Consider the following 27,940-nt stretch of genomic DNA (forward strand, 5'->3'; position numbering starts at 1 on the left):
ACCAAAACCCTAGCCCCGGGGGTGGTTACTTCATAATCCAAATGGATTTAAAAAACAAATTCCAGTGAAACAATTTGAGTAATGTATCTAACATGGAACCAAAATGACCAAATATTACCATTTCTATTTTTATTGTTCCAGAATAAAAATAGTTTAACAAAGAACTTCATTGTATCCATTTTGACAGATGGTATATTTACAGCAGAAGATGAAGCAAGCACTCAATGATTTCTGTTTCATCTTCTCTTGGCTCCATTCCCTACATAATCATACAAACACACACGCTTCAATCACTGCCCTTCACACAGCACCAAGGGGGGCATGGGATGATGGGCTTAGGGTGGGCTATTGCTGCGTTTTGCTCGAGGTAAGGATGACTTTTGCATTTGGGAGTTGAGTTTGCATTCGGGAGTTGATGCCGAGGACTTTGACCACACTTGAGCGTTTTTGTTTACAGCGGGTGACGGTGAAGCAGCTTGCATGATAGCTGAGGGCTGGATAAACACACATGGGGGAGGGGGTGCGACTGTGAGGAGGGTCCCTGAGGGGAGGGGGGGTGCAGTGAACGTGCAAGTGACACCTAAGTATACAACAGATGAATTTCAGCAGGGATGGGCATCTAAATCATTACAAACGGAGGGCACAATTGGATGGTGTCAAGATCAAAAACTTGTAAAAACTAAGTTAAGAAAATTTACTTAAAAAAATTAAAATTTCCCACTCAGAAATTCAGTTTTGGAGTGATGTGAGCACGGGATGGGGGGGGGGGGGGGGGGGACATCAGATGCCCATCCCTAACCGATGCCTTCAATGTCTAATGTTAAGTAGCACACAAATAGGCCTTCCTTCCAAGCGCACGTACACACACACACATACACACACACACAAGCACATCAACTGAATTATTGCAGTGTTCCAGCAGCGTTCCTTGGTAGTGTGCGCTCAATAATCACGGGACCCGTGCGCGGCGTTAGCGTGCCTCCGCGCCACCTCAATACAATCACAAGATTCTGGCCTGCGACGACAGAGACTGAACAATCAAAAGCGAAGGGATGAAGTCATGAAGGTGGCCTGAGTAGTTTCGGTGGCCAGAGGTATCCCGCAAAAATCAGAAGAGAACCAAAAAATGCACAGGCGGAGCGAGCAGGCAAGACGATTCAAGTCGAGCGATGAGCGAAAAGGTTCAGAGGTCAGCTTGTGTTAGTGGTGGAGTTAAGCACCGACTCTATGGCTGGGGGAATGGGGAGAAAGCTGGTCGGGTCCCTGGTCCAGTCAGGTCGGGGAGGGAGGGAGGGGTATGGCTGTCAGAGCCGGTTTGCAGTGCAGAGCGGCGGGCTGGCACAGTGATGAGGGTAATGACGTCTTAGTGTCACATCGGATCACACTCGCACAACACGAGAGCGGAGGCAAAGAGTAAAGGGCGACGGGGAACTGGGAGTGGGCGGGGTTTTCAGGCCCGACAAGTACAAAGGCCTCTTCGTTCGTCTCGCTGGAGTTCTCAAGGAAGCTGGCTCTGATCCAAAGTCCTCCTGCATCCCCATCATTTTAAAAACAGTTGGGTCAAGGATGACCAAAGAGAAACCAACCCCGAAAAGTCAGGTGAAACTGACCTAAGCAACACTTGGTTCTTTTTTGACCCAATTGTTTTTTCCAAGTGAGGAGATCAACTCTTCACATAGTCAGTGGAGCGTCACAACAATCACAAGTTGGACTGACATTTAGGCCCAAATTCAGGAAGGCTCATTAAATCTTCATGTTTACTCTCCTGTGCCGACTGCTCCTAAAACACAGGAAAGTCAAGTTAGGATAGCACGTGACATCTGCTTTTGTGAAAAAGTTTTTGGAAGTAAGCAAAATAAGAAATGCCCAAAACTTACCTTTTGATTCACTAAGCGGCTCGTGTCTATCAAAAAAAAAATTCGTTCATCTCCGAACATCGCCATTGGATTGCGGCAATCCGTTTATCGGCTCCTTCGTGTTTGAGTCAAAAAATAATCCAGAGTCACAGACCACAACAAGGTCATGGCAAGATCCTTCAAAAAAAAAAATCCGTCGAAGGCTCCTAAGACATTCCGACAGCCTCCAAACAAAAAAAGTTTTTGATTGCTCCAGTGTTTTTGTTTGTTCGTTCACACGTTAGTATGCTCCTTCTGCTCCAAAAAGGGGAAAAAATAATTCAAAGTTTTGCAAGCCATTAGTTGACTTAATTTATAGATATTTATAAATAAAATTTCATAAATTAATGTCCAGTAGATAAAATACAACTTATATATATATTTTTTGTCCTGAAGCGATCACATTGTGCTTTCTGCAAACAAAAAGTTGGGGGGAGGGGGCGAAAAAAAGAGAGAAGAAGCAGCAGATTTTTGCCAGAGATGAATCCAGATGTTTTGTGATGGTTTTTTTTTTTGTTTTTGTTTTTTGTAGATGGAAAATGTTAGCGTCTATCTGTGCCGGCCGGATAATCCGTTGCTATTGGCGGCGGGCTCTTCCAGCTCGTCGTCCTCGAAGCCGTGGAAGGTGGAGGCGTCGCTCTCCGACGTGGTGGCGAAGAGCTCCTCGCTGCCGCCCACGTTGGCGCCGGTGCCGCCGTCCTCCTTCTCCTCGCCGCCGTCAGCTGGCTCGCGGGAGAGAGAGGAGCAGATTTAAGGCAGACTGTCACGTTTTGGGGTGTGATGTCATCATTTGAGGAAAAGCCTGACAATAAACAGAGCAGTAAAAACTCACTTGTGCATTGACAAGTTGTGCAGGGGGAGCCGGATTTCATAAGCTTCTTGTTGACGTTCTGACATTTCTCACAGTATCTGTTGGGAATCCTGGTCCCGATCTGCACCTTTGGACCTGAGACAAGTATTTCAAATAAATATATATAATATTTAAAGAATTATTAACGATAATTATGAAGTATATTATTAACATCAGCAAGTATTTTCCCCACAAGATGGACCGTAAACTTCAATTTGGTTCTGTATGGCCGTACAGAAATACCAAAATAAATACATTTAAAATAAAAAAAATCATAAACCTTTAGTTTATTGGGGGTGGTTCAGTTATGTTAATAAGTTTTGTTAATTACATTAACCTTTATCTTCAGTACTGTGAAAAAGCAATAACTCTCTATATTTACGATTTAAACTGTATAATTTGTCACTGATGATGTAACAAAAAAAAAAAAAACAGTATCTGCAAACATCTTGAGCTAAGAGCTGATGAGTCATTAGCAGAATGTCAACAATACAACGCCAGAGGACATGCAAATAACAGCAAGTAGTACGACTGTAGAATAAAGATGAGCATATCAAACCTTTTTGGGACAACAGACTCACTGAACAAACACACAAAAGGCAAAGCAAGTTAGTGAGAGCAGAGTTCTTACGTTTGTGTCTGTCAGTGGGCTGTGCAGAAGCAGACCTGGAAGGCACAGCGCTCCTCTCGCCGGGTCTGTCCTCTTCTGCAATGTGGGAATTTGTATAGTGGTAACTTAGTCCCGGCCGGCTCCTGTAGCGCTTCGCATAGACTGTAACACACACACACACATCCTGAAACCTCTTCGATCAACACGGCAGCGATGATGAAGTAACTCGAGTTACCTGAAGTTGATGATTTGGAATTATTCCTCTGTTTGTATCTGTCTGGAAAAGAAAAACAGCACAATAAAAATGACAAGGAGAACAGTAATGCAGTGATGAATTTCCAGCACACTGGATGCTGCCTCACACAGGTGAAGCTTGGTACTACGACAAACCTTTTTCCACCTCGTCTACTTGCATGTCAAAATGTCCACTTACTGTCACAGACATATGGCTTGTCATCATCCATGTCAGCCTTCCTGCGGCCCGAACCTCGACCCTGAAGACAAACCACTCGTTTGACCTCAAACATACGAGCAATAGCCCGTGTGGTCGTGAAGGGTACTTATTTTAAGTGTTGACTACTTATGATCCACTTACTTACCCTTCCTTTGCCTCGATGTCTCCTCTTTGGAGTGTCCACCTCGTAGTCGTCGTCGTCGAAAGCATCTTCTGCTGCGTCTGCCTCCAGAACTCTCTGAGGAGGAAAATGAGGATGCAGTTTGAATACTTTTGCATATTTGTGTAGAAATCCTGATTCTTCCTTGGCAGCTTGTAACACCCCTTGCTTTTAGGTTTTTTTTTTTTTATTGTGACAGAATGCTGTGTGAAGACGTTGACGCAAGAGTGCGCCAGATTACTGTGAAGGAAGGCACCTGGATCTCCAGCAAACTCTCCTCGTCGTTCCTGGAGTTCCTCTTATCTAGACCTTCACCTCTCAGCAGAGCTTCTAGCGTTGTGCTCTGGGTGGGCAACGCGTCCTTGGACATGAGGCCGTTGTCTGCCACCCAAAAAAAAAAAAAAAAAAAATTGAAGAAAAAAAAAAAAGACCATCACGTGAAGAACGATTCAAAGTCAGTTTATACACAAAGCTTAAAATGTGTTTTTTTTTCACACCACAGAAGGCCAGCGTCGCTGAACCGTGCAAGTGAGCTTTCAATCAGCCCGTGTTTGTTTATCTTCTCACGCTCTACTTAAAAAAAGCAAGTAGTAATTTACTTGAGCATCTGTTTGCTATTTATTGCATAGCTTTTCTCTTGCAACACAAATGTGTGACAGCCGCTTTTTTCATGTCCATCTTTATGCAGGAAAGGCGTTGTCAATAGCGCTGCACTATTTGGATATTGCGCTGGCTCGGAGGACCTCCGGGGACACATCACTTGAACCTGAGTGCATCACGCAGAGCTCGCCTCCAACAAAACAAACTGTGTAGGAGGAGGCAGGTGGAGAATGAACAAAAAGCTGCGAGACCGACATCCTATTTAAGAAGTATCTTCACCACGGTGATGGAGGATGCTGCATAGGTGAGAAACAGACACACAAGTCCTCCGCAGCCCCTCACCATTGTGTCTGACTTTCAACTCTCCGCGACGAGACAGGGGCCCACCTCCCCTCCCTCGCCAATCACCCACGGGAGCCGGTGGGCTAAAAATAGCGCCGGCAGCAGCCTGCAGCACGGAGCTGATTGTGCATGCAGCCCGAGCGACTACCACGCCATCAGCACGACAGTGAAGCTCGCCGGCCATGAGCGCAAGTTTGGCGGCTTCTTTGCCGCTGATCCACCTCTGGCCAGATGCACAACGTGCTCGGCATCCTAGACGACGAGATGAATCGATGTGTGCGTGTCGCCTCTGCTGGGCTCTCCCTGACACAGCACACGGTTGTCGGGAGAAGGCGGAGGAGAGGGGGGGGTGGGGGTCTCAGCGGGAAAACAAAAGGCAACAATGAGATGTGTTTGGGCAACAAAGGCCTAGTTGAGATGCTATCTCATCACTTTGTTTTTGACTTACAAAACATGGACTGGACAAACCTCAGCTGAACTCCAGGAGTGAACAAGCTCATTTTTTGGCGCTGGCTCCAGAGAAATATTTCATAAATCGATACATATTGTTAAGGCCAACCTTTTATGGATCGGGAGTGAGCACAAGTCAAAAATAAAGAAAAATATGCATGTTTCCTGTTCTGAATCCCTGTTGAAACGTGTACATGAACATTTCTGACCGTTGGCCAAGGATCAATGAGATTATCAATAAATAGCCGTGAGCAAAAATCAATAAGTGGCATCAACTGCGTGTTCGTAGCTGACCTCAATGTATGCAGACTGTCAATGTAAATCGCTCTAAAACATTCCGGCGCTGACAATAATATTGTCAATTCAGCTGTTTGCCAAGCGCGTGAGGAGATAAAAGCAGTTATAGGTGTTAAAAAAAAAAAAAAAAAAACTAGCGGGAGAATGTGAAGGAGCAGGGACAAGGGTCAATGTAACATCTCAAGAGAAGGCCTAACTTTATTGCATAACATTTAAAATGAAATACGCTTTCAAGGAGCGGCAAATCTAATTAGGTGTTCTCCCCACAAAACAAGTTCAACAGGCGGGTAAACGTGGACACTTTAGCACGACACATCATCGTTGAAGATCGATCGCCGAAGAGAAAGCGACAAACTTACCCAGCTTGAGGCCGAAGATGTTCAGGCTGGGGTCGGTGTCGGCGTGCAGTCGTCTCTTCTTCCGCCAGCAGCGGGCCGGATACGTGTACATTTGCCCGGCCGCCACGCCTGCTCAGACGTCGGACACGAAACCGTTTCACTACTTGTGTCCATTTAATTTACGAATAACGATGACTTCAAATCGTAATGTCAATCGTGTGTGTGTCTACCTGGGCTTCGATGATGGCGCTCCATCCATATGTAGCAGTTGTTCTGGGCCACGCCGGTTTGCGAGTCGAGGAACGGCAGGCGCACGCTGCGTTCGGCGCACAGGCGGGCGTTGTAGCTGCGGCACTGCTCAATGGCGTCCTTGTAGAACTGGTCACCCAACCTGCAAGTATCACATTTTTGACATTTACTGAGTCTATTAACATCTAATATACTTGAAAGCCAGTTTCTTGGGAAAAAAAAAAAAAAAAAAGAGCTGAAATAATGGCTTGTGACTAGCGTGAGATTGACAAATTGTTTCAGTGGCAAGATTCCTCGCCGTAGAAAAATGAGCATTTATCATGCGTGTTATTGGCTCGATTCCCATCCGGCTCGTATTAAGTGTCTCCTGTGACAAGAGAGCAGTTAAGACGCTCAGACTTAGTTCCACTTTCCTGAGCACTGCTGAGACTTTGGCTGTCCCTCAGCGTTTCAGTGTTAATATTCAGAGTGGGATAGCCAAGGATGTTTCACAGTCAAAGCCTCACTCTCTGCCACATGCCTGCTATGTTAATTAGCCTACTTAATTAATCTCGGCCGAGTGGCGAGCGCACAAGGGCGGGTTCTAATTTATGTCAAAGACGGAGGGTAAACGCTGAATCGGTACCGTGCGTCCGATTTCTATCTATAGGCCGACGAGGCAAATCGTGTCCGCCGGTCGTCCCGGATGCAAGATGGCATCTCCGCACGGTCCCCTCCATGTGTTTTCAATTACGACATTAGCACGACAGCCGTTTTGAAGGCAAACTAATGAGCCGACGGCCGCGAGTCGAGTCTGGAATGGTTAAGTGGAGTCTCGCTTGTCCTGCTCTCACCCCGCTTTTTCTCCGCCTCCAATCCGTGCTCCTGACAAGACAATGTGTAGCAGATGAACAGCCGTGTCAGGAATGCTGGCGAGCACAAAAACCTTCTATATCGTGGCTCGGACAAAGCCGCAGTGTGTGAGGACGAGTCACAGGTACGCTGAGATTCCATGATGACCAATTACAATTTGAGCTGTGTTCCAAATGATGAGGCCTTTGTGCATAAATGCATTTTGTAAATCAATCATATTAAGGAGGGTGAGGTACAATGCAACAAACCGAAAACAAAACTCAATTTTCATTTTTACACAGGCGAGGGTAGGAACTTTGAATGCGCATCCCTAAATGTGACACATTTCTCCAAATGCACATCGAACTCCCGGCTGCACCCTTCACTGCCATTCCTCGACATCATCGCGCATCGGTGACGGAACGCGATATGACATATCAGCTTACAAAAGCGCACAGCAGCTGTAAATGGTCCCTGAAGTGGGCTCGAGCTCAGAAGACTCACTCAAAGGCTGTGCCACATGGAAGCAGCTCTTGAGACCACTCAAGTTGAACGTCGGATGCTAATCAGGCTCAGTGGCGGTGTTTCGGGGTAGGCGGGGGAGTTGAGACAACAAATAAGTCGTAAAAGTCTTTTGGTGGCTGCAGGCTGGTCTGAGAAGAGTCCCTAGATGCAAGGTACACTCATCTCCAAATAGTGTCTTAAGCTAAGCTTTTTTTTTTTTTTGCTAGCTGACTATAATGTAATGAAATCATCAGCGTTAATCATCTCGCCGGCGTACGTGCCAGTGTACTCCTGTCAGCGTTTTACATGGCTGCGCTGGTAATGTGACAATGTGTCAACGCTCATTTCGCGTGTCACTTTGCGAGTCTTCAGCAAGGCACGCGCAACTATAAACCACGACCCAGAGGATGAGTCTTACTCGGTTTGCAAAGGTGTGCAGCTCATTGACAGGAAGTGGCGGTTGCCACACTGACACAACCAAACACAGGAAATAGAAGATAGAAAGTGAAGAGGATTAAACTGGACCACATATGACCGCAAAAAAAAACAATACATCTCACTGGGCCCAATTGTGATGATTTTTTTTAAATCAAATATTGTTTTTCTTTTTAATAAAAATCGAGTTCATGAACAGTAGAGCTCGAACACACCCCTAGCGCGTTTGGAAATTATCTCCAAACTTCATTCCAAACTCAAAGCGTTGTTCAAGAGTGCGATTTGGTCATTCAGCGTGCAAATAAAAAAAAAAAAAAAGGAGTGGTAGAGTTCAGTGAATAGGCAGTACAAATTAATAAAAACAGTTCAAACATGAGCCGCTTAATTGGTTTGGAAATTAATGGCTAGGGAGCGGGATCTGACTTTTCGAACGCACAAATATTTGTTGTCAGATTATGTTGAGATCTCAAGTGCTGTTATAAAAACACATTTGAATGAGATCCAAATGTAACGACAATCTGTGTTCTGCATGAAAAAAAAAATCTCAAGCAAGAAAACAAACAAGTAAAAATTCTTTTGTATCCCTTGTTGGAAAACAACTCAGCAGCCATGAGCCAAAAAGACAAAAGAAAGAATTCCAACAATGTTATCTTGATTAATGCGTCAAACGTTATCAAGCGCCCAAATAAGCAATCTGGCGGGTTTTTTTTGTTTTAATTTTAAAACAATTTCAAACATTCATTGGTTGAATTATTTGATTTTTTTTCTCTTTTTGGAATAACAAGCCAAGAGAAAAGAACACACCACCATTGGCGACTGTGTTTTTCTTCTTTGTGACAGTTTCCACCGTGTCACGCGACGATGATGTCACAATAATGCTACACAGCCCCAAGGCAAAAACAGATGAGCATTTACCGCTACAAAACATACAATAGCGAGCTAAGCCAAGTTTCATCAATTGGTTGAAATGCGACAAATGGGCCGGATCTACCCGGCGTGATGTCACGCTAGCCGGAATCGGTGTTGAGCCCATGAAACTTAACTTTATTCAATTAATATTCAAAGCGCCATTTTAATCAGATTGTCCCAATTGTCGTCCCCATTCAACAAAGACCTCACACTGGCCACCATCTCTCCAGGCCAATTTTAAACCATTTCCCTAAAGTGAATATTCTTAATACAAAAAAAAAGGTCAAGCTGGTTCTCTGGAGCGACATCCAATTAGTGGCGCTAATTATAAATCACTCTGAAAGGAAGTTGGAAACTAGAATGGTATAATGGCAGATTAAACCGCTTTATGTTAGCAGAATATATTGTGAGAAAATACTTCAATTATTTTGATTTTATGAGAATTAAGTTATTATATAATGTATGAAGATTTAAAACCCCATAACATCTTAACATTAAGTGCTGCTTTGAGCCGTTTGGCTAGCAGCAAAACAGAGCTGATTGCGCAGCTAGTTATAAATGCACGGGCCACAAAACAGATTTAGGTGAGATTTTCTGCTCATTGGGAACACAAGTAGAGGTTGCCATGCTAAGAATGTCAGCAGAACAGCACCCTAACATACCGAGAACATGGCCAGAGACATGACAGGCCACGGGCTGAAGCTGAACACACTCAGCCATAAATTATATGTTGAATTACGGCCGTTGGCTCGACTCCCCCATGTGTGAATGTGGTGAATACGACACACGTGCGAGCCGCGTACATTCGATTAGCAATCCAATCACAACAACAGCGGACAACAACAGGGCAAATAATAATAATGGTGACGGGGCAAGGTGTGGTGAGGTCCACTAAGATCTGGGCTAAGGAGGAGTAAGAGGGACATCTCTTTCTGGAGGAGCAGATGGTTCTCCTGCTTGGGCCCAACACTTCCTCCCTGTTGGAGCATCTCTCTGACAGATGGGCCCAGGATCCTGGACCAGACCAGGCTAATCTCTCGCACTCCTCCACTTAAAGGCACAGTGGCGCACGCCTGCTTTAGTTGCACGACGAGGAGGAGGAGGAGGATGGACTGACTCAGTGTGCAAATCATCAGAGTTAAAGAAGAAACAGATCGGATTTTTTGGATTGTATGTGCACCAGTAAGGCAATGCATGTGAACAAAGGAAATAAGGTGGAGCATTGTAGCATTGAAAAGATAAATATGGATACACTTGTGCATAATGTTGGGGTAGAAATTTGCAGTCCGCCCCCCACTCTGGTGTCTGTGCTGGCACTTTGGTCGATTTGGCAAGCAAGCATGCAAACACAAAATGCCTCCTCCTCCTCCTCCTCCTCCTCCTCGCCGGCTCCTGACCACGTCTGCGCTCCGACGAGCCAAAGTTGACATGTCGACAAATTGCAAAAGTAGAAAGCACTCTCGGAATGTCACTTGATATTCCGTCGCGTCGTTTGACAAAAAAGCAACCGAGTTAACATGGGGGGAAAAAAGAAAGGGGGAAAAAAACGCCTCTCAATTCGTCCGAAAGCAGAGGAGAGGCACCGTGTCGACACTTTGCTTGGCAAAATAAAAAGATACAGCCATGGAAGGCGACATTCACCGAAGAAGCTACGTTGGTGCTAAGCTAATGTCACGTTTGAAGACGACATGTTTAAATCTTGTGAAAATAAAACAACTATACCGAGGCTACTTTGCCATGCAAGAAGTACACCAACATGAAATTAGACAGCCATAGCGGCCGAACACTCGCAGCCAGGGGCTTGCATGCACTAACGGCTACCTGTACCACGCCAGTGGCTAACAAAGTAATAAATTACAGTTTACTTAAGACAAATAAACAAATAAACGTCTAAATTACTTACGCTTTTAGTGGATTCTGAATGACAGCCGCCATTTTGCTACAATGTAATGCAATATCGGCGTCTTGCAGTTCTGAGGGAAACCTATGGAAACGGACCAATCACAGCTCGGGATGGACTCGTCGACCAATCGACGTGCGGTATGTGCGGACGGGGCGTGGCTTGGTGGTGGTAAACTGTCAAAATAATTTTAAAGGGTTTTCCCTTCACTATATATTTTACACACCTCACTGAATAACAGCATATTTAGCTTGAAAGTCGCAACTAAAGTAAAGAGGATTATTTGTTTTGGCATTCCAGGAACACCTAACGACGTCAGAGAATGGACACACGAAAGCTTATTTAATTATTCATTCAACTAATTATTAATTATTTATAGGCATCATCAATAAGCTCGAAGGGAAAACATTTCCTCACTTTATCTGAGGCTGCAGTGGTGAGAGAAAAGAACAGCAAGGAATGCAAACACAATCTTTTCCTCCCACATCGGACTGCAGTTAGTGGTTTCACACACAAAACACACATCAGAGACACAAAGGCAAGTCTCAGTTCATGTTTTGACACTTTTTATCTTTGTCAAATAGTTTCAGCCGTACACACGTTTAAAAACACCAAAGATATGTGAAGCAACAGATTGCACTTTTTTTTTTTTTTAAATAGGAATGAACTCCAGTTTTGTGACATGATGCTGCTATTCTTTCTTGTGCAATGTTATATCACGTGCAATACAACATTTTGTCAAATTTTGCGTCACACGTGATTTTTTTTTCCCTATACCAGATAACTTGAGGGGGCAAGCATTTGTATTGATACACATTCATCAGTATCACATTTCAAACAGATACGTGAACCCTGACAGTCCCTTCATATTGTTCAAGCGGCAGTCACTACATACAAATGAAATGGTTTACAGTAAATGTCAAATGGGAAAAAAAATAGTTAAAAAAAATGGCAAATTACATTTCCAATGGCTGATAGAAACTGAAAAAACAAAAGAAGAATCACGGATGATAGTCAGAGCAAGAGAAATAAACAAGACAGAATTAGAGATGCAAATAACGCAGGTATCAATAATGACCACATTAAAAATTAGAATGTGAAATCTAAGACGTACACTGCTTGGTAAAAGAGATTACGTCATTCAAAGAGCAACCACAAAAAAAAGGCCATGAGGTTCTCATACTGTCATGCATGTCAGATTTTTTTTTTTTTTTCATTTTTACTACAACTCTCAAACATAAATACATTTTCAAGCTCTAACAGGTCTATGTCATCATACACCCACAACTGACTTGCTAAATTATAAATATCATACCAGCACGGACAGTGACCTGAATGATTTGGCACGGCAGATCCATCCAAATTTGGACATCTGTTATTTTGGCCATAGTAAGCAGCAGCCTATAACAGCTGGGGGAAAAAAAAAAAAGGCTTAGTGCAAAAAAAACTAAAAAGTTGCAACGCGGCATGCAATGTAACCTGCACGCATATAAAACATCTCTTGGCCATTAAACACACATTTAAGAAATAATGCTCCTTGATATATGAATGGTTGGACTGTAACAACACTAGCTAGTATTTTTTGAAACGATACTTTCTTTTTTTAAATCAATATTTTCTCGGAGTAAAAAAATACCTCATTAGCCTTATCTATCATACAAATGAGGAAATGTGGACATAATAATCAAAAGTGGAAATGCGGATATACACTTTCAGTCAAGTGCCTCAGATTCCAGCTGCTCTACAAAGGCCACATGAACGCTCACCTTCCCAAATTTGGTTTGTGTCCTATGTACAGTAAATCTAAGCACTTCCTCTCCACAGATACAAAGCCAGAACCGCCGGACAAGGAAGCGAACGAGCGGTTCTGTCCGAGCGCTCTGAGTAAAGGAAGATGGTCTCGGTTAGAGTTCTCCGGCTTTTTGGTTGCAGCCGGTGCACACGCGCACGGGGTGATCCCAGCCGCGTGACGGCACGGCGCGACGCTCAGGCGAGCAGTCGTCGCACACGCCTTGGCCGCAGGCGCGGCAGTGGTGCTTGGACAGCTTGGCGGTGAATTGGCGTCGGCAGATGTGGCAAGAGAGGATGTCCTGGTCGGGCACCCAGTAGGCGGGACGGGCGGCGTCTTTTACCAGGCCTTCGAGGAGCATAAAATGTCAATATTAAATTCAGAGTCGTGCTAGCAAAAATATTGAGGGCATTAAATGCTCATTTGATCCAGACGGCCATGCAACTTTAAAAACAAGAATCATCTCTCATTTTTGTTTTTTTGTGGGGTGCTCATCGTACATTATCATTACTAGCAGTTTGTTTATTGAAAGCGTCTCAGTGCCACGATTTCCATATGGCGGCGGGCCTTTTCGCACATCCACTGTCGCATCTGTGACAGCTGGCTGACTCCGAGGGGGAATGGCAGAAGACCAGAAGCGGCGTGTCAGACTGAAATACTACTTGACTCCGTGTTATTTCCTGTCTCATTTAAAGTCGTCGTTCTGTCGCTCCAGACAAAGTGCAACGGAGTGTCGAGATAAGTAAAGAAGATGGATTGATTTTTTTAGGTGTGTAACTGGAGAACACACATCACGGCAGAAAATACATTTCTGAGCAACATGGTGAGTGTCCAAACGGAAAGTGACATTCTTTTAACGCTACGGGATGTTTCCTGTCGTGAATTTGAATCACCGAACCCTCTGCAGAAAATTGTTCCACAGGCGCTACTATGAGTGATATTTAAATGATGTAAAAGAGTGAATTTGAAACGAGGGCCTTTAAAATGAAATTAACTGAGCAATCGAGCATCTGCTGAATCTCTCGATTACAATAAGACGGCGCAGTTAATGTCGGGGCTGAATGTTAAATAGCAGAGCTTGAGCGCCATAAAATCTTTAAAGGACGTCTCAATGAATGACTTTAGAGACCATATTATTGACATTTGAATTGACAAAAACTTGGAAAATGTAGTCACTATTGTCCACAACAAAAAATTGATATGTTAATTTTCTCGCAGATTTGCAGGCTGATCTAATTTGAGAGATGGAAACTGAAAAAGGATCTCACTACTTGAGTGTAACGACGATACGCCTCTGCCACCAGAGGGCAACGCACGACTACGGCGATGTTTACCGAGTGGCTTACTCGTGTTACACAACAATCCTCTCGAGGTTTTGCTTTGGGGCAACACTCACCGAGCGGGATGTCAATAGCGGTCACAACAACCCCGATGGTGTTGCTCACCGCCTCGCCGACCTTCCTCGCAAGAGTTCCGCCTTCTTCCTCGTCCTCCTCGTGAGCTGCGTGAAGAAAAATCTCTCACTGAGGTGTTCCGAAGGAAGTGAGTGGGGATGTGTGACACTACCTGCGTGTGAGGCTCTCTGCTCAAAGCACACGTCGCACACCCTGACAGGGCCGAGACCCCATCCCCGTTCGGGGACCGGCGCCGCTTTGGAAGAGCATCCGTCGCAGAAGCCCTCGCCACAGGCACGGCAGTGATGCTTGGTGTCGTTCTCCAGGAAGACCGCTTGACACTTATGGCACAGCTTGTGGGAGAGATAAACAAGCCGCTATTATTGACTAAGTCTTGTTTTGTAATAGGTGGGGGGGATGGGCAGGAGACGTCATGTCCACATTTTATCTTGTGAGTGCACATAAAGATTACGTAACAAGCAAGGAACACCACGTAAACATCCCCCGGGACACAGAGTATCGTTGGAGTCGTGTTGAGGGTCGCTCACCAAGATAAGGGAATTGGGTTTCCAGTAGGTGGGGGCGATCTGGTCCGTCAGCCAGGAGGTGACGGCCTTGGCGGGCTTGACGCCGAGCTCCGACACAGACTGGGCCACCAGGTTCACGCCATCCAAAAGACGCTGTGCTGCGTTGCTATTGTCCTTTAAGAAGCCCTCCGACTGCACAACACAGTCATTCGATGACTTCATCACGACAAAATGAATCAATCAATGTGTGGTTATTTGGGCACGCTGTTGCCTGTTGATGGCTTGTCATGTTGAATTTAATAGAGAGTTATTGACTACTATTACTGTCCTGCTGCAATGGCGTGCTGGCGTCTTGCTATTTATGGATCTGGTACAGCTATCCAGTTCCAGCCTTCATACCGACAATCAGAATCTTCATATGGTAAAGACGATTGCGGCTCCCTTGTGGGACTAACCCACGAAATTTGAGGGGTCAATAACTCCAATTTTTTCCAAATTTACTCATAATAATCTAATTGCCATTTTATTGCTCAGTATTGAGATTGTGATACAGGAAATCAGGTCGTCACATCTTACCCCTGGCCAAACGTGCTGGATTTCGGTGCGGACAACGGTGTCCACTGGGTCCTGGTTCCCGTACCAATACTGGCGGCTCCGATAGATCACTCCACAGTGGGGGCATTCGATAACATACCTGAAAATGTATTCAAATTAGCCACAAAAAATTGGGCAGAGGGGAATAAATGCTCGATTGGTTCCTCCCCATCTACTCACCCGGACCAGGCGTATTTGGCGAGGCCCATCCAAGGAGAGTCTGAGGAGGCTGAAGTTTTCGGGATGACGACGACTTCTTTGCCTCCTTCGTAACAAGCCTGAGGTGACGCAACAAGCGGTCATTTTACGTTTCATCCTAGACGCCTTATCAGGCCGAGTGAACGTAAGAATTAAGATATAATTTCCAGTGCTTACCTTACAAGTGTAAATGCGATTATCATGCTGAATAGAATAGCGACAACGATGCTTTGCCTCGTGGCAGACGCCTTCGCCCAGGTGGTTCATGCTGTTTTTGCAACCGGATCTGCGATAGCAATCGGTGGGTCGGAACGTTAGAAGGCATCTCCAAACAGTAGGAGGCATAATTTGGAATTGAACTGACACTGACCCACAACTGAGGCACAAGCTGGAGCAAGTGAAGTACTCATCAGGGAAGAAGCAACTGTGGGCTACCAGCTCGTCTCCGATTTCCCCACTGAAGCGCTCACTTAATGCCTAGCAGGAAATCAATAAGAGAATACTACAAAACAACTCAAAGCTGATTTTTGAAATTAACTGTAAACTGGTTGAGAAGTTCCGGTCTGTAACTGCTTTTCTGCAAGTCCTACCAGCAGAGCTTTGAAGATGACCACAGGGGTGCGTGGAGAACGTGTGGCGTTGCTGTCCAAGAGCTGCTCCAGTTTATTCTGGAGGCCGCAGAAATCAGTGGGTGGAGTGAGAGTCTGCGTGCCCCAGTACTGAACAGAACTGAAGGCCTCCGGGAAACGGGAGACCTTTTTAAAACGCTCCAACAGCAGCCGATCTACTGATTCGTGTGATTTATCTAAGACAGAAAACAAAGTTGGAGTTGAATGTGTGTCATATTTCACACATTGCGATTGGGATATGTTTTTTTTTCACAATAAAAAATTGGAATGGTCCGGTAGGATCAAAAGGTACGCCTGGTGTAGCGGAAGTAGAATTCTTACCTGTACCGAGGAGCTTAGTGTGGACGGTTTCGTGAAAGATAATCACAGCAGGACCCAAAGTGGAGAGAGGAACATCCAGACCGCATCGAGCCGTGGCGGCCTTCAGTTCCTTGGTGAAATGCTTCAAGTAGGCCTCGGAGGCGTCCCCGAGAAATTTGAAAAGGTCGTCGTGGAGGCGGTCGGCGTGGGTCCGGTAGATGATGAGGTCAGAGATGGCAAGCACCTTGAGCAAGAGACGGGTTCTCTGGCCCTGTTTAGAGCTGTTCCCCAGCAGCCCCTCTGTATCGATGACCACCACGTTATGGAAGGGGTCAAAGGCCGCCCACACGCCCACCGTGCAGGACTCTTGGGTGGGAGATGTTTTGAACACCTCCCTGCCCATGAAGAAGGTGTGGTTGAGGGTATGGGATTTGCCCTCTCCGGTGTTACCAAAGATGGAGACCACTTTTAGGAGCTGGCCGGCGCCACAGTTTAGTTTCTTCACAAATGCAGCCTCATCTTTTATCTGCAAAAATTCAAATCAAACAACTAAGAATTTGATTCACTTTTACGACACACAATTTCTGTATAGCTTACCTGCATTTCCTCATTTTCATCAACGAGGAGGAAACTGGACACAGTTTCCAGGACTTTTGCCCTCAGAGACTTATTCTCATCAGTGACTTGGAGGACAGGCTGAACAGAAGGTTCCACAGACTTGAGCTCCGCGTGTTTTGGTGGCGTTAGATACGATACGAGCTGGTGTTTCTTCTTGTTCCCTCCGCTGTGAGTTCGCTTTTGACATTCTTGGCACATATTTACTTTACAATTCTGGCAGCGGACCACCGACCTACTACGTTTGCCATTGTCCCCTCCTTTGCAATTGTCACAGTAAGGGACATAGCCTGAGCTTATCTGAAGCCGCCTGTGGTTCTGGAGCCGCTCCTGACTGTGGAGCTCGAGGTCACAACGAACACACTGCAAGGTCCTGCACTCTTCACACTCAAAGGCGGCCTCCTCCAAGCCACCACAGCCGTAACTTTCTTGACATGTTAGACTTGTATTGACTCCCTTTTCTGAAGATGATGAGCCATGCCCACTCATCGTTTCTGACACTTTCAAAATAAAGCTGACTGCCTTTTGGAAAAGCTTTAACTTTAGCACCAGCGATTTCCAACAGCACTTTTAACGTTAAACTTGGGATAATTCTGGCTAAAGAATCAACAACAAAGTCAATTTAAATTAGCTGCATTCTGACAAGGTTAATTGTTTCTTCTGTAAACAATAAAATAATATTTTAGTCGGTGTGCATTTCAAGCATATAAATGAACAATTTCCTCGTAGTGACACAAAGAATACACCTGACTTGCAACAAGCAGTTAGCTAGGTTGTACCAAAAAGTTATCACTATATACACAGCTTGCACATTTGACACAACAACACGAATAAAACTATAGAGAGACGTGTACGGAGCCGTTAACAAACCGAGAAAAACAAGTCAATGTGCAAATAATGCTAACAACAAGCTAGCTACCAGACTGGCCCGTAATCATAACATTAGCTCGCCGGCTACACGATAGATATTCTTCGGTAACAAAACCAGAAACACTTTCATTAAAGCTAGCGGTTCTGTGCGAATTGAAGCTTTGTCTGAAACAGCGCAGTCGTTTTCCAATCGGCGAGCCCAACAACAAAACGAACAGCAGCCAAAAAAGAACAGCTAGCAAACATACACTTCAAAACATCAACAAAACTGCGGTCAGTCGATATCAAGAGCGGACACTATCAAAAGGGGAGGGGTGTCCTCACAAGATCGTTTTAAAAGTCTCTAAAAAGTGAAGCTCTTTTTTAAAATCCACCCGAGCCGTGTCATTGTTTTTGTTCTTAAATCCCCTCCCAAACAGATTTCTCTAGCTCCGTTATTTTGTCGCCAGGTCAGATCAGCTGATCAGATTATTTTCAGTCAAGGGGGCAAAGGAGGGCGGGGCACTGTTGCATCATGGGAAGTGTAGTTTTATGAGGGAAAATAAAACGGACAACTGGTCAGATTTCATTCAAAGATTAGGTCAAAATAAATGAATAGACAAAATATATATTGATTAATTAATTATTTACAAAGTGACGTGTGAGTTAAATCTGAAAAAAAAAATCTAATTCTATTTTTTATGATTCATTATTTTCTAATTAAAATAAAATTGTTAAAGTGTATGTGGATCTTGTAAATTACTGTGCTAATTAAAGTAAATCTCCAAGTATTTTAGCAAGTGTAATAGATTAACAGGATTGGAGGACATGCCCCGACCTAATCTTTCCCATAGTGGCTGACTTTAAATGGCCTTTGTCTTGCAAACAAGCACTTCAAAGTGTCAGCAGGTGACCATTTGTCCCAAATAACACTTGCTGGGTGCTGCTTTCCCTCCAATTTTTTTTCAATGAGAAAATCTCACACTACTTGTTTTCAAACTGGAAGTTAGCAAGAAAAAAGAAGCATAATGAGAATTAAATGTATGCTGCTCCATAGTGCATTTATTATACACTTTAATACACAGACAGTTACAAAAATATAAATGACAAAAAGAGTGACAAACAACACAGAAATTTAAGGAAATAAGACGAAAGAAGTATGCAGCTTCATTTGTCCAGCTCATAAATCAGTCAATCATGAGCAGCGAGATCAGGACACCCATACAATTCTAAGAAGAACCCAAGAGGAGCTGTATCAAAAGACCAAAATGTTCACAATCGACAAAATTTCCTCACATTGATTTGAACATTCGCCTCCATCCAGATTGCCAAAAAGTCTTAACGCATTTCACCAAACCATGCTTTTTGTTTTTTGCAGCATTGTGCTTGTGCTTCATGGCAGCAAAGATGGCGTAGTCAAACACCTCTTTGAGGTGGTGCTGGGTCAAAGCTGAACACTCCATGTAACCGTAAGCTCGGATCCTCCGTGCCAGGCTCATGGCCTGGCCCGATGCCACCGGTCTAGCGCGCCGCCTGGCCAGATGAACAAGGATGTTTGCATCATGGCAAAGGTCAGACTGTGTACCCACCAGAAGAATGGGAGAGCTGGAGTTCCATGCACGGATCTGCGGGATCCACTTGCAAGCCACGTTGTCAAAAGAAACAGGATTGACCAGGCTGAAACACAGAATGAAGACGTCCACGTGTGCGTAGCATAGAGAGCGAAGATGGCCAAACTCATCCTGTTGACAAACATAAGCACAAATTCATACCTCATTTTGCAAAACATTATCTTGTGAGCTATTTACCTGTCCAGCGGTATCTATCAATTTAAGTCGTGTTTGAACTCCATTTACATGAACCAAACCTGTGAATTGAATAAATATCAGTTCCTTTTTTTTTTTTTTTTTTTATAAATCTCAGATCTCATCCTACCTGTAAACACGTCGAACGCCGTCTGATTGTACTCGCTGTTGTACCCGTTGAAGATGTAGCTGATGATCATGCTCGTCTTCCCCACAGCTCCATCACCAACCAGCAGGCAGCTCAACTCTTCCTTTGGCCAGCCGGCCTTCTCAGGCCTCTGAGGAGCATGCAGTGCCATCTTTAGTTTTCTTCCGATATTCCAAACATCATCGGCGTGCCACACCACTCAGTCCGCTCAGCATGGTCACAATACTGTAATGAAGAGGTCTTCAATTGCCTCCCCCCCAAATGGGAAGAAGGACACTTCCAGTTCAAAAAAACAAAAGCAGCCAATCAGATGAGTGATCCCAAACAGTCACTGTCCAATATCATTTGCATAGTCACGCCCATTTGAATTGTTTGACATGTTTCTAAATAATAAAAAAGAATTTCTCCTCACAATAAATAAGATGAATAAATAAATAACGCAAATAAATCAGTGAATTGTGCTTTAATTTTAAATAACAAGATAATAATTGGTCAAAAATAATGAAACAAAGGATTTCAATAATCAAGCAAATAAATATGTGTGGAGTAGGATTTACGAGGATAAAAATATTAATTTCGCCCTACTTCCATAATGCAATACTAGTTAAGGCCAACAGAGGGAAGTGTTGCTCTGGTTTGGAGACAGTGCAATACAGTATTGTTAGAACTGTGGCAAGGAATAAAAGTTCACAGTTCATTAGCAGATTACAACGTTTTTTTAAAAAAACTTTGCCGTTCATAAAGGTTTTATGATGGTAACTGCTTAACTCTGGAACGGAAAAATATGTCTTGGAACGGATGCGGTTCCACAGCTTTGTCATACCATTTGTATTGTGATTGATTCTTCTTGATGGATAACTCACTCAAATGGTTTTAGTCGAACAGAATATACACGCATTGTAAAATACGTGGTTTAGAGCTGCGGGAAACGTTTAGAGCAGAAAATATGACTTTAAAACAAATTGTTGTCCCTTATCTGTCTATTCCTGCAGGAAACTGCGTGCATTGTGTTGTAAGGTCTGGGCTTCCTGTTTGCCGTTGTTTCAAACTCAATCTTTCTCTCCCCTTTCTCTCCCACTTTTTCCCACCACCTGTGGTGTTGCACACTTTTGAGGTAGGGGGGCAACATCTGGGTCCCCATGTTGCAAGCTCCCATGGGCTACTACCAGCTGCTGCTTACAATACTGTTCCTCCATTCAAGGTAAAATGTCCAACACAGGAAATAGCCCTTACCACCACAATAAAAGCCCATCCTGAGCCTAAATGGCGTTGGACCAGTCAGCTCTTTTTCTAGCTGTGCGAGTTTGGAAACCTTGCAGCAGATGTCAGCAATGCGCCGATGAGCATCTGCAGCCACTCTTCATGTAAACATGTTGTCTGGAAATATTTTCAAATGCTCCTCGGAGTGTGGCTTTTAGTTGGGTTGTCTATCCTGACATGGATTCTAAAATGCCATCCTCTTAGTCAAGGTCCATATAGGAATGTAAAAAATCTTTCTGACAATTTGTGTGAATTCAATAGTTGTATCTCGATACTGGATATACCAGTAAATTGGTAGCCATGTTTGAATTGTAACACGCAAACATGCTTATAACAAATCTGACAACAATGGAGAAATCTGTCAGATAGGTGTTAAAAGATTAAGCCCCACCCTAAGCCTGAGATCAACATGACAGACAGCACACAAAACAAGTGGCTGGCATAAAGATGAAGTGATCAAACCTCCATTTGCATAACATCACCCCCCATAATGTTGCGTTAATTCGCCGGCCTCTTAAAGGCTGGCTGCGGATTACCGAGGGTTGGGCGCTTCCATCACACGGAGACAACGTGTTCTGGAAATGGTTCTTTCTAGACTCAAGGTTCGACTTTTGAGATCTTGGTTGGGGTTCTGCACATATTTGAACCTAATCTGATTTGACATTGTTAATGTCATGAGGTCATGAGGTCAAAGGGCCCGACCCACTCGCTTGATTTCTAATGGATTAAGTGGAGTGCTTGCTTTAATTGCCCTCTATACATTGCGTGACATGTGATCATCACTGATCATCCAGAGTTCACCCCACCTCTGACAGAGTTGACCCTGAACTGCATAAGCGGGTATAGAAAATCATGGCGGCATTGCGTGACAATTGCCTGACCTGTGTTTGGATAAACCTCCATTGACATCATCTGGATCTTTTAACCTGCTCTTATTATCAGAAAATTCCCCCATTCTGATTAAAATTAATTTCTCCCATAATGCCGTGGGGTCTTGACAAATAAATGTTCTTTTTCATAACGACTACTGATAACTTTTGAATGGGAACTAGCTTAGGGTAAAACAGCCTGTCTGGATTTTGAAGTAAGGCCAAAAGTGTTTTGAGGTCCTTGTTGGCCACCAAACAAGCATCCCTGTCAGTTTAGGCACTCCTGCTCCATTAAACCCTGGCAGGAGTCCAGAGGTGGCAGGTCTAATCCTACTTTACCCTCCAGAGAGCACCACAGGGGGTCTGCCCCTTTTTGACTCGTGGGATACGCAGCTCCGAAACCCTGCAAATATTTATTACCCTATCCGATTATTCTATATATTTTTTTTTATATGTATAGAAGTATATTTCTGAAAGTCAATTTTGTTAACAGGACAAAAATAAAAGGATCAGAATTAAGTGAATTAAAGCAATAGTTTGTTGAGCGCATTCTGTTGTAGTAGAGTTTTGGCTTCTTCAAGTGACCCCTCCCAAAAAATAATAATAATAAAAAAAAGGTTAAGCCAAAGTCACGCCCATTTTTTTTCTTCCCCCACCTTACAAAGGCTTTGTGTACCCGTCATCATTGCTTAGAACTAATTTAAACATGGGCTGCCATTCTTTCTGAGAACCTGTTTTCCCTTTCAGAAAAGAATCCTTTTATGTTCTTTTGACTTTTCTAAGAAACAAGTATCAAATTAGAAGGCTCAAACGTTGTAACAAACATCCATCCATCTTCTATACCGCTTGTCCCCACGGGGGCCGCGGGCATGCTGGAGCCTATCCCAGCAGGGGGACACCCTGAACTGGTTGCCAGCCAATCACAGGGCACACAGAAACAAACACTGCAATAAAAAAAAAATGGAGGCCTTAGCATGCCTGTTTCATGTTTTGGCTTCCTTCCACATTCCACAAAATGCGTGAGTACTTCAAATTTTCCATGGGTGTGAATGTGCGTGTTGGTCTATATGTGTCTATAGGTGGTTTTTGTTTTTAAAGTCCAAAATTGTTAGTAGGAGAACAGACAAGTTGTAAACTTAATGTTTTGGAAACCCAATTTAGTAAATCACTGGTGTAATTATAAAGTGCAACTAAGCTACAGCAGCTGCATTCGAGATAGCGAAGGAACGTCTGTGAGCGTGTGGGAAACACCAAGTGGCTTTCCGTTTGCTCGAGAGAAAACACTTGAGAGAAAAATGGCAGGAAATCTACAGGGTATTTTTGCTCAGGCTGACAAAGTGGTGCAAACATGAGACACGGAGACGTCCCGTACTTGGTTATATGAAATAAAAAATATCTATCAATTGGTTAAAATGTATTTTTTTTTAATTCAGCTCAAGACTTTAGTGCAACAAGATGAAACAAAAATTAATCAGATGTCCCTAAATTAATTCTTGACATTTTTTCCAGGTTTTTGAAATATTTGCTTTTTTTTGTTTTAAATGATAAGATTGCGCAATACGGATTTGTGTAATCCACCCAAAAAACCAACCTGTTGCTTAACCCACATTAAATCTTAAATATTGCTAACACATTACATATTATAAATAATATTATCTGAACAAACAAAGGCGGATTCAAAATCACCACAAAAAAGTTGACATCTCTGATTTAAAAATTTGTTGCATTGCGATTTCCCATAAGAGTTGCCAAAACGAATGCATTTTTTTAAACCAATTGAAAAAAAAACATTTAATTTTGCCATCCATTGCAACTAAATCACATGCTTTCCCGTTTTCCCTTACTCGAGTTCTGCAAGGGTTAGTCAGTGTAAAAATGAAACAGAAATCAAAACAATATGACCATAATCCCAGCTCCTGCTTTTTAAATACATTTTCAGTTTCATTTTGAGTCGCACGTTCTCATCTCATGAAGGGGAAGTGGGTTCTTTCATTTTCCCAAACCAGTTCCACCCATGATGGATGGGATCTCAAATTATGACACAAGAACACAGACCTGCTGTAGTCTTTAATCTAACATGAAGGGGACAGAAGCTTGTGGTTCTAATGTGCTGATTAATGAAATATAAAACTGGGATCGGAGGGGGGAGGCTCGCGAGTGACCTTACATCATGACCCATTAGGGGTCTTCATTCATTAAAGAGGATAGGCTCCATTAGCAGCCTAATCGTCTCCTCTTTAACTCTTCCAAGCAAACCTTTGGCCTTCCGCTGACCAAGCTGTGGTCAAGGGTCAAGGTTCAGGCCTGGTGCATATTAGCATGCAGGTGGTAAAATGGATACAATATAAAATGTTTGTCACCCATAGATTAGAAGTTTCTCCCTTTGCGTCATGTCCCTTTTTTAAAGTCTCATCATGAAACTAAAAGGATAAGCGAGACAAATGACCCAAACCCGGGGAGTTTTAGATACATTATGTGCAACATTGTGTAACTGCGGCTCTTTTGCTAACACTCACACAGAAAGAAATCGTGAAACATTCTGGTGAGATATACTAGGCTGCAGTGATTATTGAAAGACACTCCCTAAAGCATAGGTGTCAAACTCAAGGCCTGGGGGGCCAGATACGGCCCGCCACATCATTCTATGTGGCCCTCGAGGACAAATTCTACATCGACTTTGTGTGTCAATACTAAAATTTCAAATTGTCTTCATTTTTAAAAATGGAGATATTGCTATCTCTGATTTGAAAACTAGTAATTTATATATATATATATATATATGGTTACTGAATGTAAAGAGAAGTCCATGAGAGAGTTTTTGTACAAGTACGTCTTGTTGATAACAGCAACAACAAAATTCTCTGAGTCATCTGACATTTAGGTTGAATAGTCTTTGTAGCAGTGCTGCTTGTAAAAAACAAGAAGTTTCTTTTTGTTAGATTAAAATGATCTGCACACACCAACAATAAGATTCTCCGTGCATGCTCAGCAGTGCATGAAGTTTGGTTTCTTTGGAGAACCGACCTTTGGCCAACTTGTATTAAAAAAAAAAGATATACGTGCAATCCAAGTTTTGTTCTTAGTGTATGCTACAGCCCTGTTTATCTATTGATACGCCTTTGATTTATTTTCTTTTTATTAACCCATCAAATGCACAAGTTACGACTCAATGATTAAAGTCCATATAGTCACGTAGAGATTTTTTTTTTTTTTTTTACTCATTCACTTCCAGCAATATTTGAAGTCTATATTTCGTCAATGGCAGTGAATGACTTAATTTCTTTCTTTAGTAGTCTGGCCTGAATATAGGATGCTATATATAGCAAACCTTAACTCTAATGGGTGTTTATTTTGCTTGCAACATCCCCAACTGTATTTTTGTAATCCTTGCCCCCTCAACAAATCGAGTCGTCGGTCCAAAATCCCAAGTCTCCCTTCAAGTCATGTTTGCTTTTACTGTAGTCCCCAGCAGCTCAAATGAACAGTCAGCATTTCCTAGAAGGCTGCAGCTGTACATTCCTGAGTCACGTGAATTGTGAGCGTGACCGCAACACAAATGTATAGGGAATTCCAAACACGTATCACAGCACCATTTAATCAAGGCGTATTCATTATTACAATAAAATGAATTGAGGTATCCGGTATAGAAAATATAAAAGCATTTAGTAGAGTTAGAAAGTGCATCACATGCATGAAACAAGCAGGAATAAAATTAAAATTAAGTGCTTATGTTTCAGGGTAATGGCAACATTTAAGTCGTGTGCTATTTAAATTGCATGGCAATATAAAGTGCTTTTTGTGTTTTAGACACAGCTTTCTATTCCACACTTGAGACAAATTTTCAAAACGGAGGCCTCGATGGAGAAGAGGTGCTCGTCCTTCACCTCAGGGCAGCAGAGTCTCATGAAATGGGCAAGCCGGAGCACGTATTCGATGTTGCGGCCTGTCTTGCCTCTACAGATGGCGACCTGGTTGGCGATCTCCTCGTCCGAAGCGGGGCCCAGGTAAGCGGGGTTGTCGGAAGTGGCGATGTAAACAAGGGCGTGGACGGTGTTCTCGTCCTTCTCCCGAGGGATGAACTCCAAATTTTCTACGACGTATCCTCCCCTCACCACTTCCCGCACGTTGAGGTATTGCAAGGCATCTATTGCCTTTGCATCCGACACTTCATAGGCCACGCCCCATGTGCAAGCCTGCAAGAGAGAGAAGTGGACAGAAGCCATAAACATTAATTAACTGGAAAACACTGCTTATATAATTTTTGAGCTAAGTTATTAAAAACAAATAAGCAGTCCCAGATGCTTACATAGGGCCAAGATAATTGCTTTACAGCAATGGACCAGCTGCTTGTAAAAAAAGGCTTGAGTTTGTTTTCCGCCAGTCATAATTTATGTGTGCTTCTAAGATGAGATGGTTTAACAAGGGTCATAAAATATCCATCATCCATACATCCTATAATGTCCCATCTTTGAAAATGTTGCCACTAAATAGAAAATGCAAAAGGCCTTTTTGTTACTTTTTTATAAATTTTTTAAAATATTTTTTTTCCATAAAATGACAACAAAAAATAATTTCATTCATTATATCTTGACAGCGCATATTAGGAACAGTTCTCAGTATAATAATAAACTTATTATTAAATAAATAATTATTATTTGTTATGCCAATATATATTGGTATCATTTTGAATACTTTCTCTACTTAACCTCGCAACTGTTCAGATTTATACTACAACTTTGCACGCAACATCTGACCTCATTTCACAACTTCAACAGCTTCGACTAGTCTGTCAAATATGTTATATGTGTGTCATAAATGTCATACGACGTAGAGCGCAATTATTATACTTCAGTTTGAAACTATTATAATTGGCCGATACTTTTCACGTCACCGCGTGCTTGCACGGAAGACTAGCCGGATCATCGGGGTGGCTGACAAACATGTGTCTAAAGCAAAATGGGAATGTGGCACGTTATACTGCACACTATTAATAGTGCATATATTCACAATTATAGTTAGATATCCAATGTCTATGAATGAAGACACTCACCTCCTGGTCCTTCACCAGTGTCGCAACTCTTCCTGGCTGTGGAGATATAAAGCACATCTGGGATCAATAAATATAATACAGCATAATAGCAATACGGAGAAGAAAAATGTCTCACATGCTTCTTGTCTCCTCGATAAAAGTCATCTCCATGCCAGAAACGCCGTTTGTAGCCCTTGATGTGGCCGATTAGGCACTTCTGATACACAAAATCAGGTTTCCAGACTAAAGATCCATAACCAAAAACCCATAGGTTTCCTTTCAACTTCATGATGTCATGAGGTTTCATTGCAGCTTGCTGTTTGGTTTTTCACAACTAAACAAAAACTTATTTTTTTTTCCAAGTATATAAAATAAAGATCTCTAAAGCCACACCCAGCAAGTATAAGTAAAAGTCTGAGGCACTTAAAAGAGCTTCAAATTCCTCTTCGACTGGGCGCACACGTGTATTTGTTGTTCACGTGACGTCACAGGAAGGTGACGGCGACCAATGGGAATACGACGGAGGCGGGGTTTGGCAGAGTCGCATCCAGGAGGAAAAGTTGGTGATGCTGTTTCTAGTCAATGGCCTTTCAAAACGAAACACGATTTGTTCAGCAAGTGAAAAGTTTCAGTATCGTTATGACCTTGTCGGTGTCTTATTCAGATAATTTTAAGACGTGATAGGAAGTCTTTATATAATGGTATGATGCAGGTTGGTCTTATCAAGAGTAAAAAATGGGATATTGAACAAAATTTTTAGGGCAAATAAGTAGTGTGGGGGAAAAAATACAACAGTAGAATGTTTGGGAGCAGCAGAGAAATGTTTTCAAATGTAATAAAATAAAATAAATCGTTGTGGAATGTTGCATTAGAAGTAAAGGCAACTGTTGCGTTAAAGGGTGCTGCATGCGACAGGTAATCTCATTACCATGTTATATAAATAGACCTGCAAGGATGTGTTATACGGTAGTTGTGCTGTTTTAAGATCCTTAATCTAACAGTGTGGTCGGTTCAGGTGCAGACGGATAACGTATGAGCCAGCACTCGCCCTGAAATGTTTTCTTCCTGCGTTTGTGGAGTATTTTACAGGCGAAAAGATTGCTTTCTTCC

The 27,940-nt window shown here is 43.0% G+C and overlaps 4 protein-coding genes across 6 annotated transcripts; all 4 read right to left on the reverse strand.

Moving 5' to 3' along the window:
- Positions 1-114: 114 nt before the first annotated feature.
- On the reverse strand, positions 115-10,968 carry LOC148385229 (zinc finger protein DPF3-like). Its single transcript, XM_088356535.1, has 11 exons — positions 10,828-10,968; positions 6,227-6,387; positions 6,018-6,125; positions 4,226-4,350; positions 3,955-4,047; positions 3,789-3,849; positions 3,591-3,632; positions 3,377-3,517; positions 2,728-2,841; positions 1,878-2,617; positions 115-1,780 (listed from the first exon to the last, which is right to left on the reverse strand). Exons 1-10 carry the CDS (start codon positions 10,857-10,859, stop codon positions 2,445-2,447), a joined length of 1,050 nt encoding a protein of 349 aa, XP_088212661.1. The 5' UTR covers positions 10,860-10,968; the 3' UTR covers positions 115-1,780; positions 1,878-2,444.
- A 405-nt stretch (positions 10,969-11,373) lies between these two features.
- Positions 11,374-18,212, reverse strand: LOC148385230 (zinc finger FYVE domain-containing protein 1-like). Its single transcript, XM_088401057.1, has 11 exons — positions 16,853-18,212; positions 16,277-16,781; positions 15,917-16,131; positions 15,697-15,803; positions 15,504-15,612; positions 15,309-15,406; positions 15,111-15,228; positions 14,556-14,726; positions 14,180-14,360; positions 14,010-14,114; positions 11,374-12,961 (listed from the first exon to the last, which is right to left on the reverse strand). Exons 1-11 carry the CDS (start codon positions 17,357-17,359, stop codon positions 12,729-12,731), a joined length of 2,349 nt encoding a protein of 782 aa, XP_088257183.1. The 5' UTR covers positions 17,360-18,212; the 3' UTR covers positions 11,374-12,728.
- A 536-nt stretch (positions 18,213-18,748) lies between these two features.
- LOC148385231 (rho-related GTP-binding protein RhoU-like) lies at positions 18,749-20,871 on the reverse strand. Of its 3 annotated transcripts, none has more exons than XM_088400413.1 (4): positions 20,536-20,871; positions 19,655-19,802; positions 19,528-19,586; positions 18,749-19,461 (listed from the first exon to the last, which is right to left on the reverse strand). In XM_088400413.1, the coding sequence occupies exons 2-4, from the start codon at positions 19,722-19,724 to the stop codon at positions 19,012-19,014; spliced, it is 579 nt and encodes a 192-aa protein (XP_088256539.1). In that variant the 5' UTR covers positions 19,725-19,802; positions 20,536-20,871; the 3' UTR covers positions 18,749-19,011. The 3 variants fall into 3 exon arrangements, with proteins under 3 accessions (XP_088256539.1, XP_088256538.1, XP_088256540.1); XM_088400414.1 differs by lacking the exon at positions 20,536-20,871 and having other exon boundaries at positions 19,124-19,252; positions 19,309-19,461; positions 19,655-20,129; XM_088400412.1 differs by lacking the exon at positions 20,536-20,871 and having other exon boundaries at positions 19,655-20,129.
- A 4,505-nt stretch (positions 20,872-25,376) lies between these two features.
- Positions 25,377-27,280, reverse strand: LOC148385232 (glutathione-specific gamma-glutamylcyclotransferase 1-like). The gene is made up of 3 exons (XM_088400556.1): positions 26,967-27,280; positions 26,852-26,887; positions 25,377-25,994 (listed from the first exon to the last, which is right to left on the reverse strand). Exons 1-3 carry the CDS (start codon positions 27,135-27,137, stop codon positions 25,605-25,607), a joined length of 597 nt encoding a protein of 198 aa, XP_088256682.1. The 5' UTR covers positions 27,138-27,280; the 3' UTR covers positions 25,377-25,604.
- Positions 27,281-27,940: the final 660 nt, after the last annotated feature.

The sequence above is a fragment of the Syngnathus floridae genome, chromosome 16 (genome assembly GCF_059516105.1).
Source record: "Syngnathus floridae isolate MCC-2025c chromosome 16, RoL_Sflo_1.0, whole genome shotgun sequence".
In the NCBI taxonomy this organism is placed as follows: Eukaryota; Metazoa; Chordata; class Actinopteri; order Syngnathiformes; family Syngnathidae; genus Syngnathus; species Syngnathus floridae.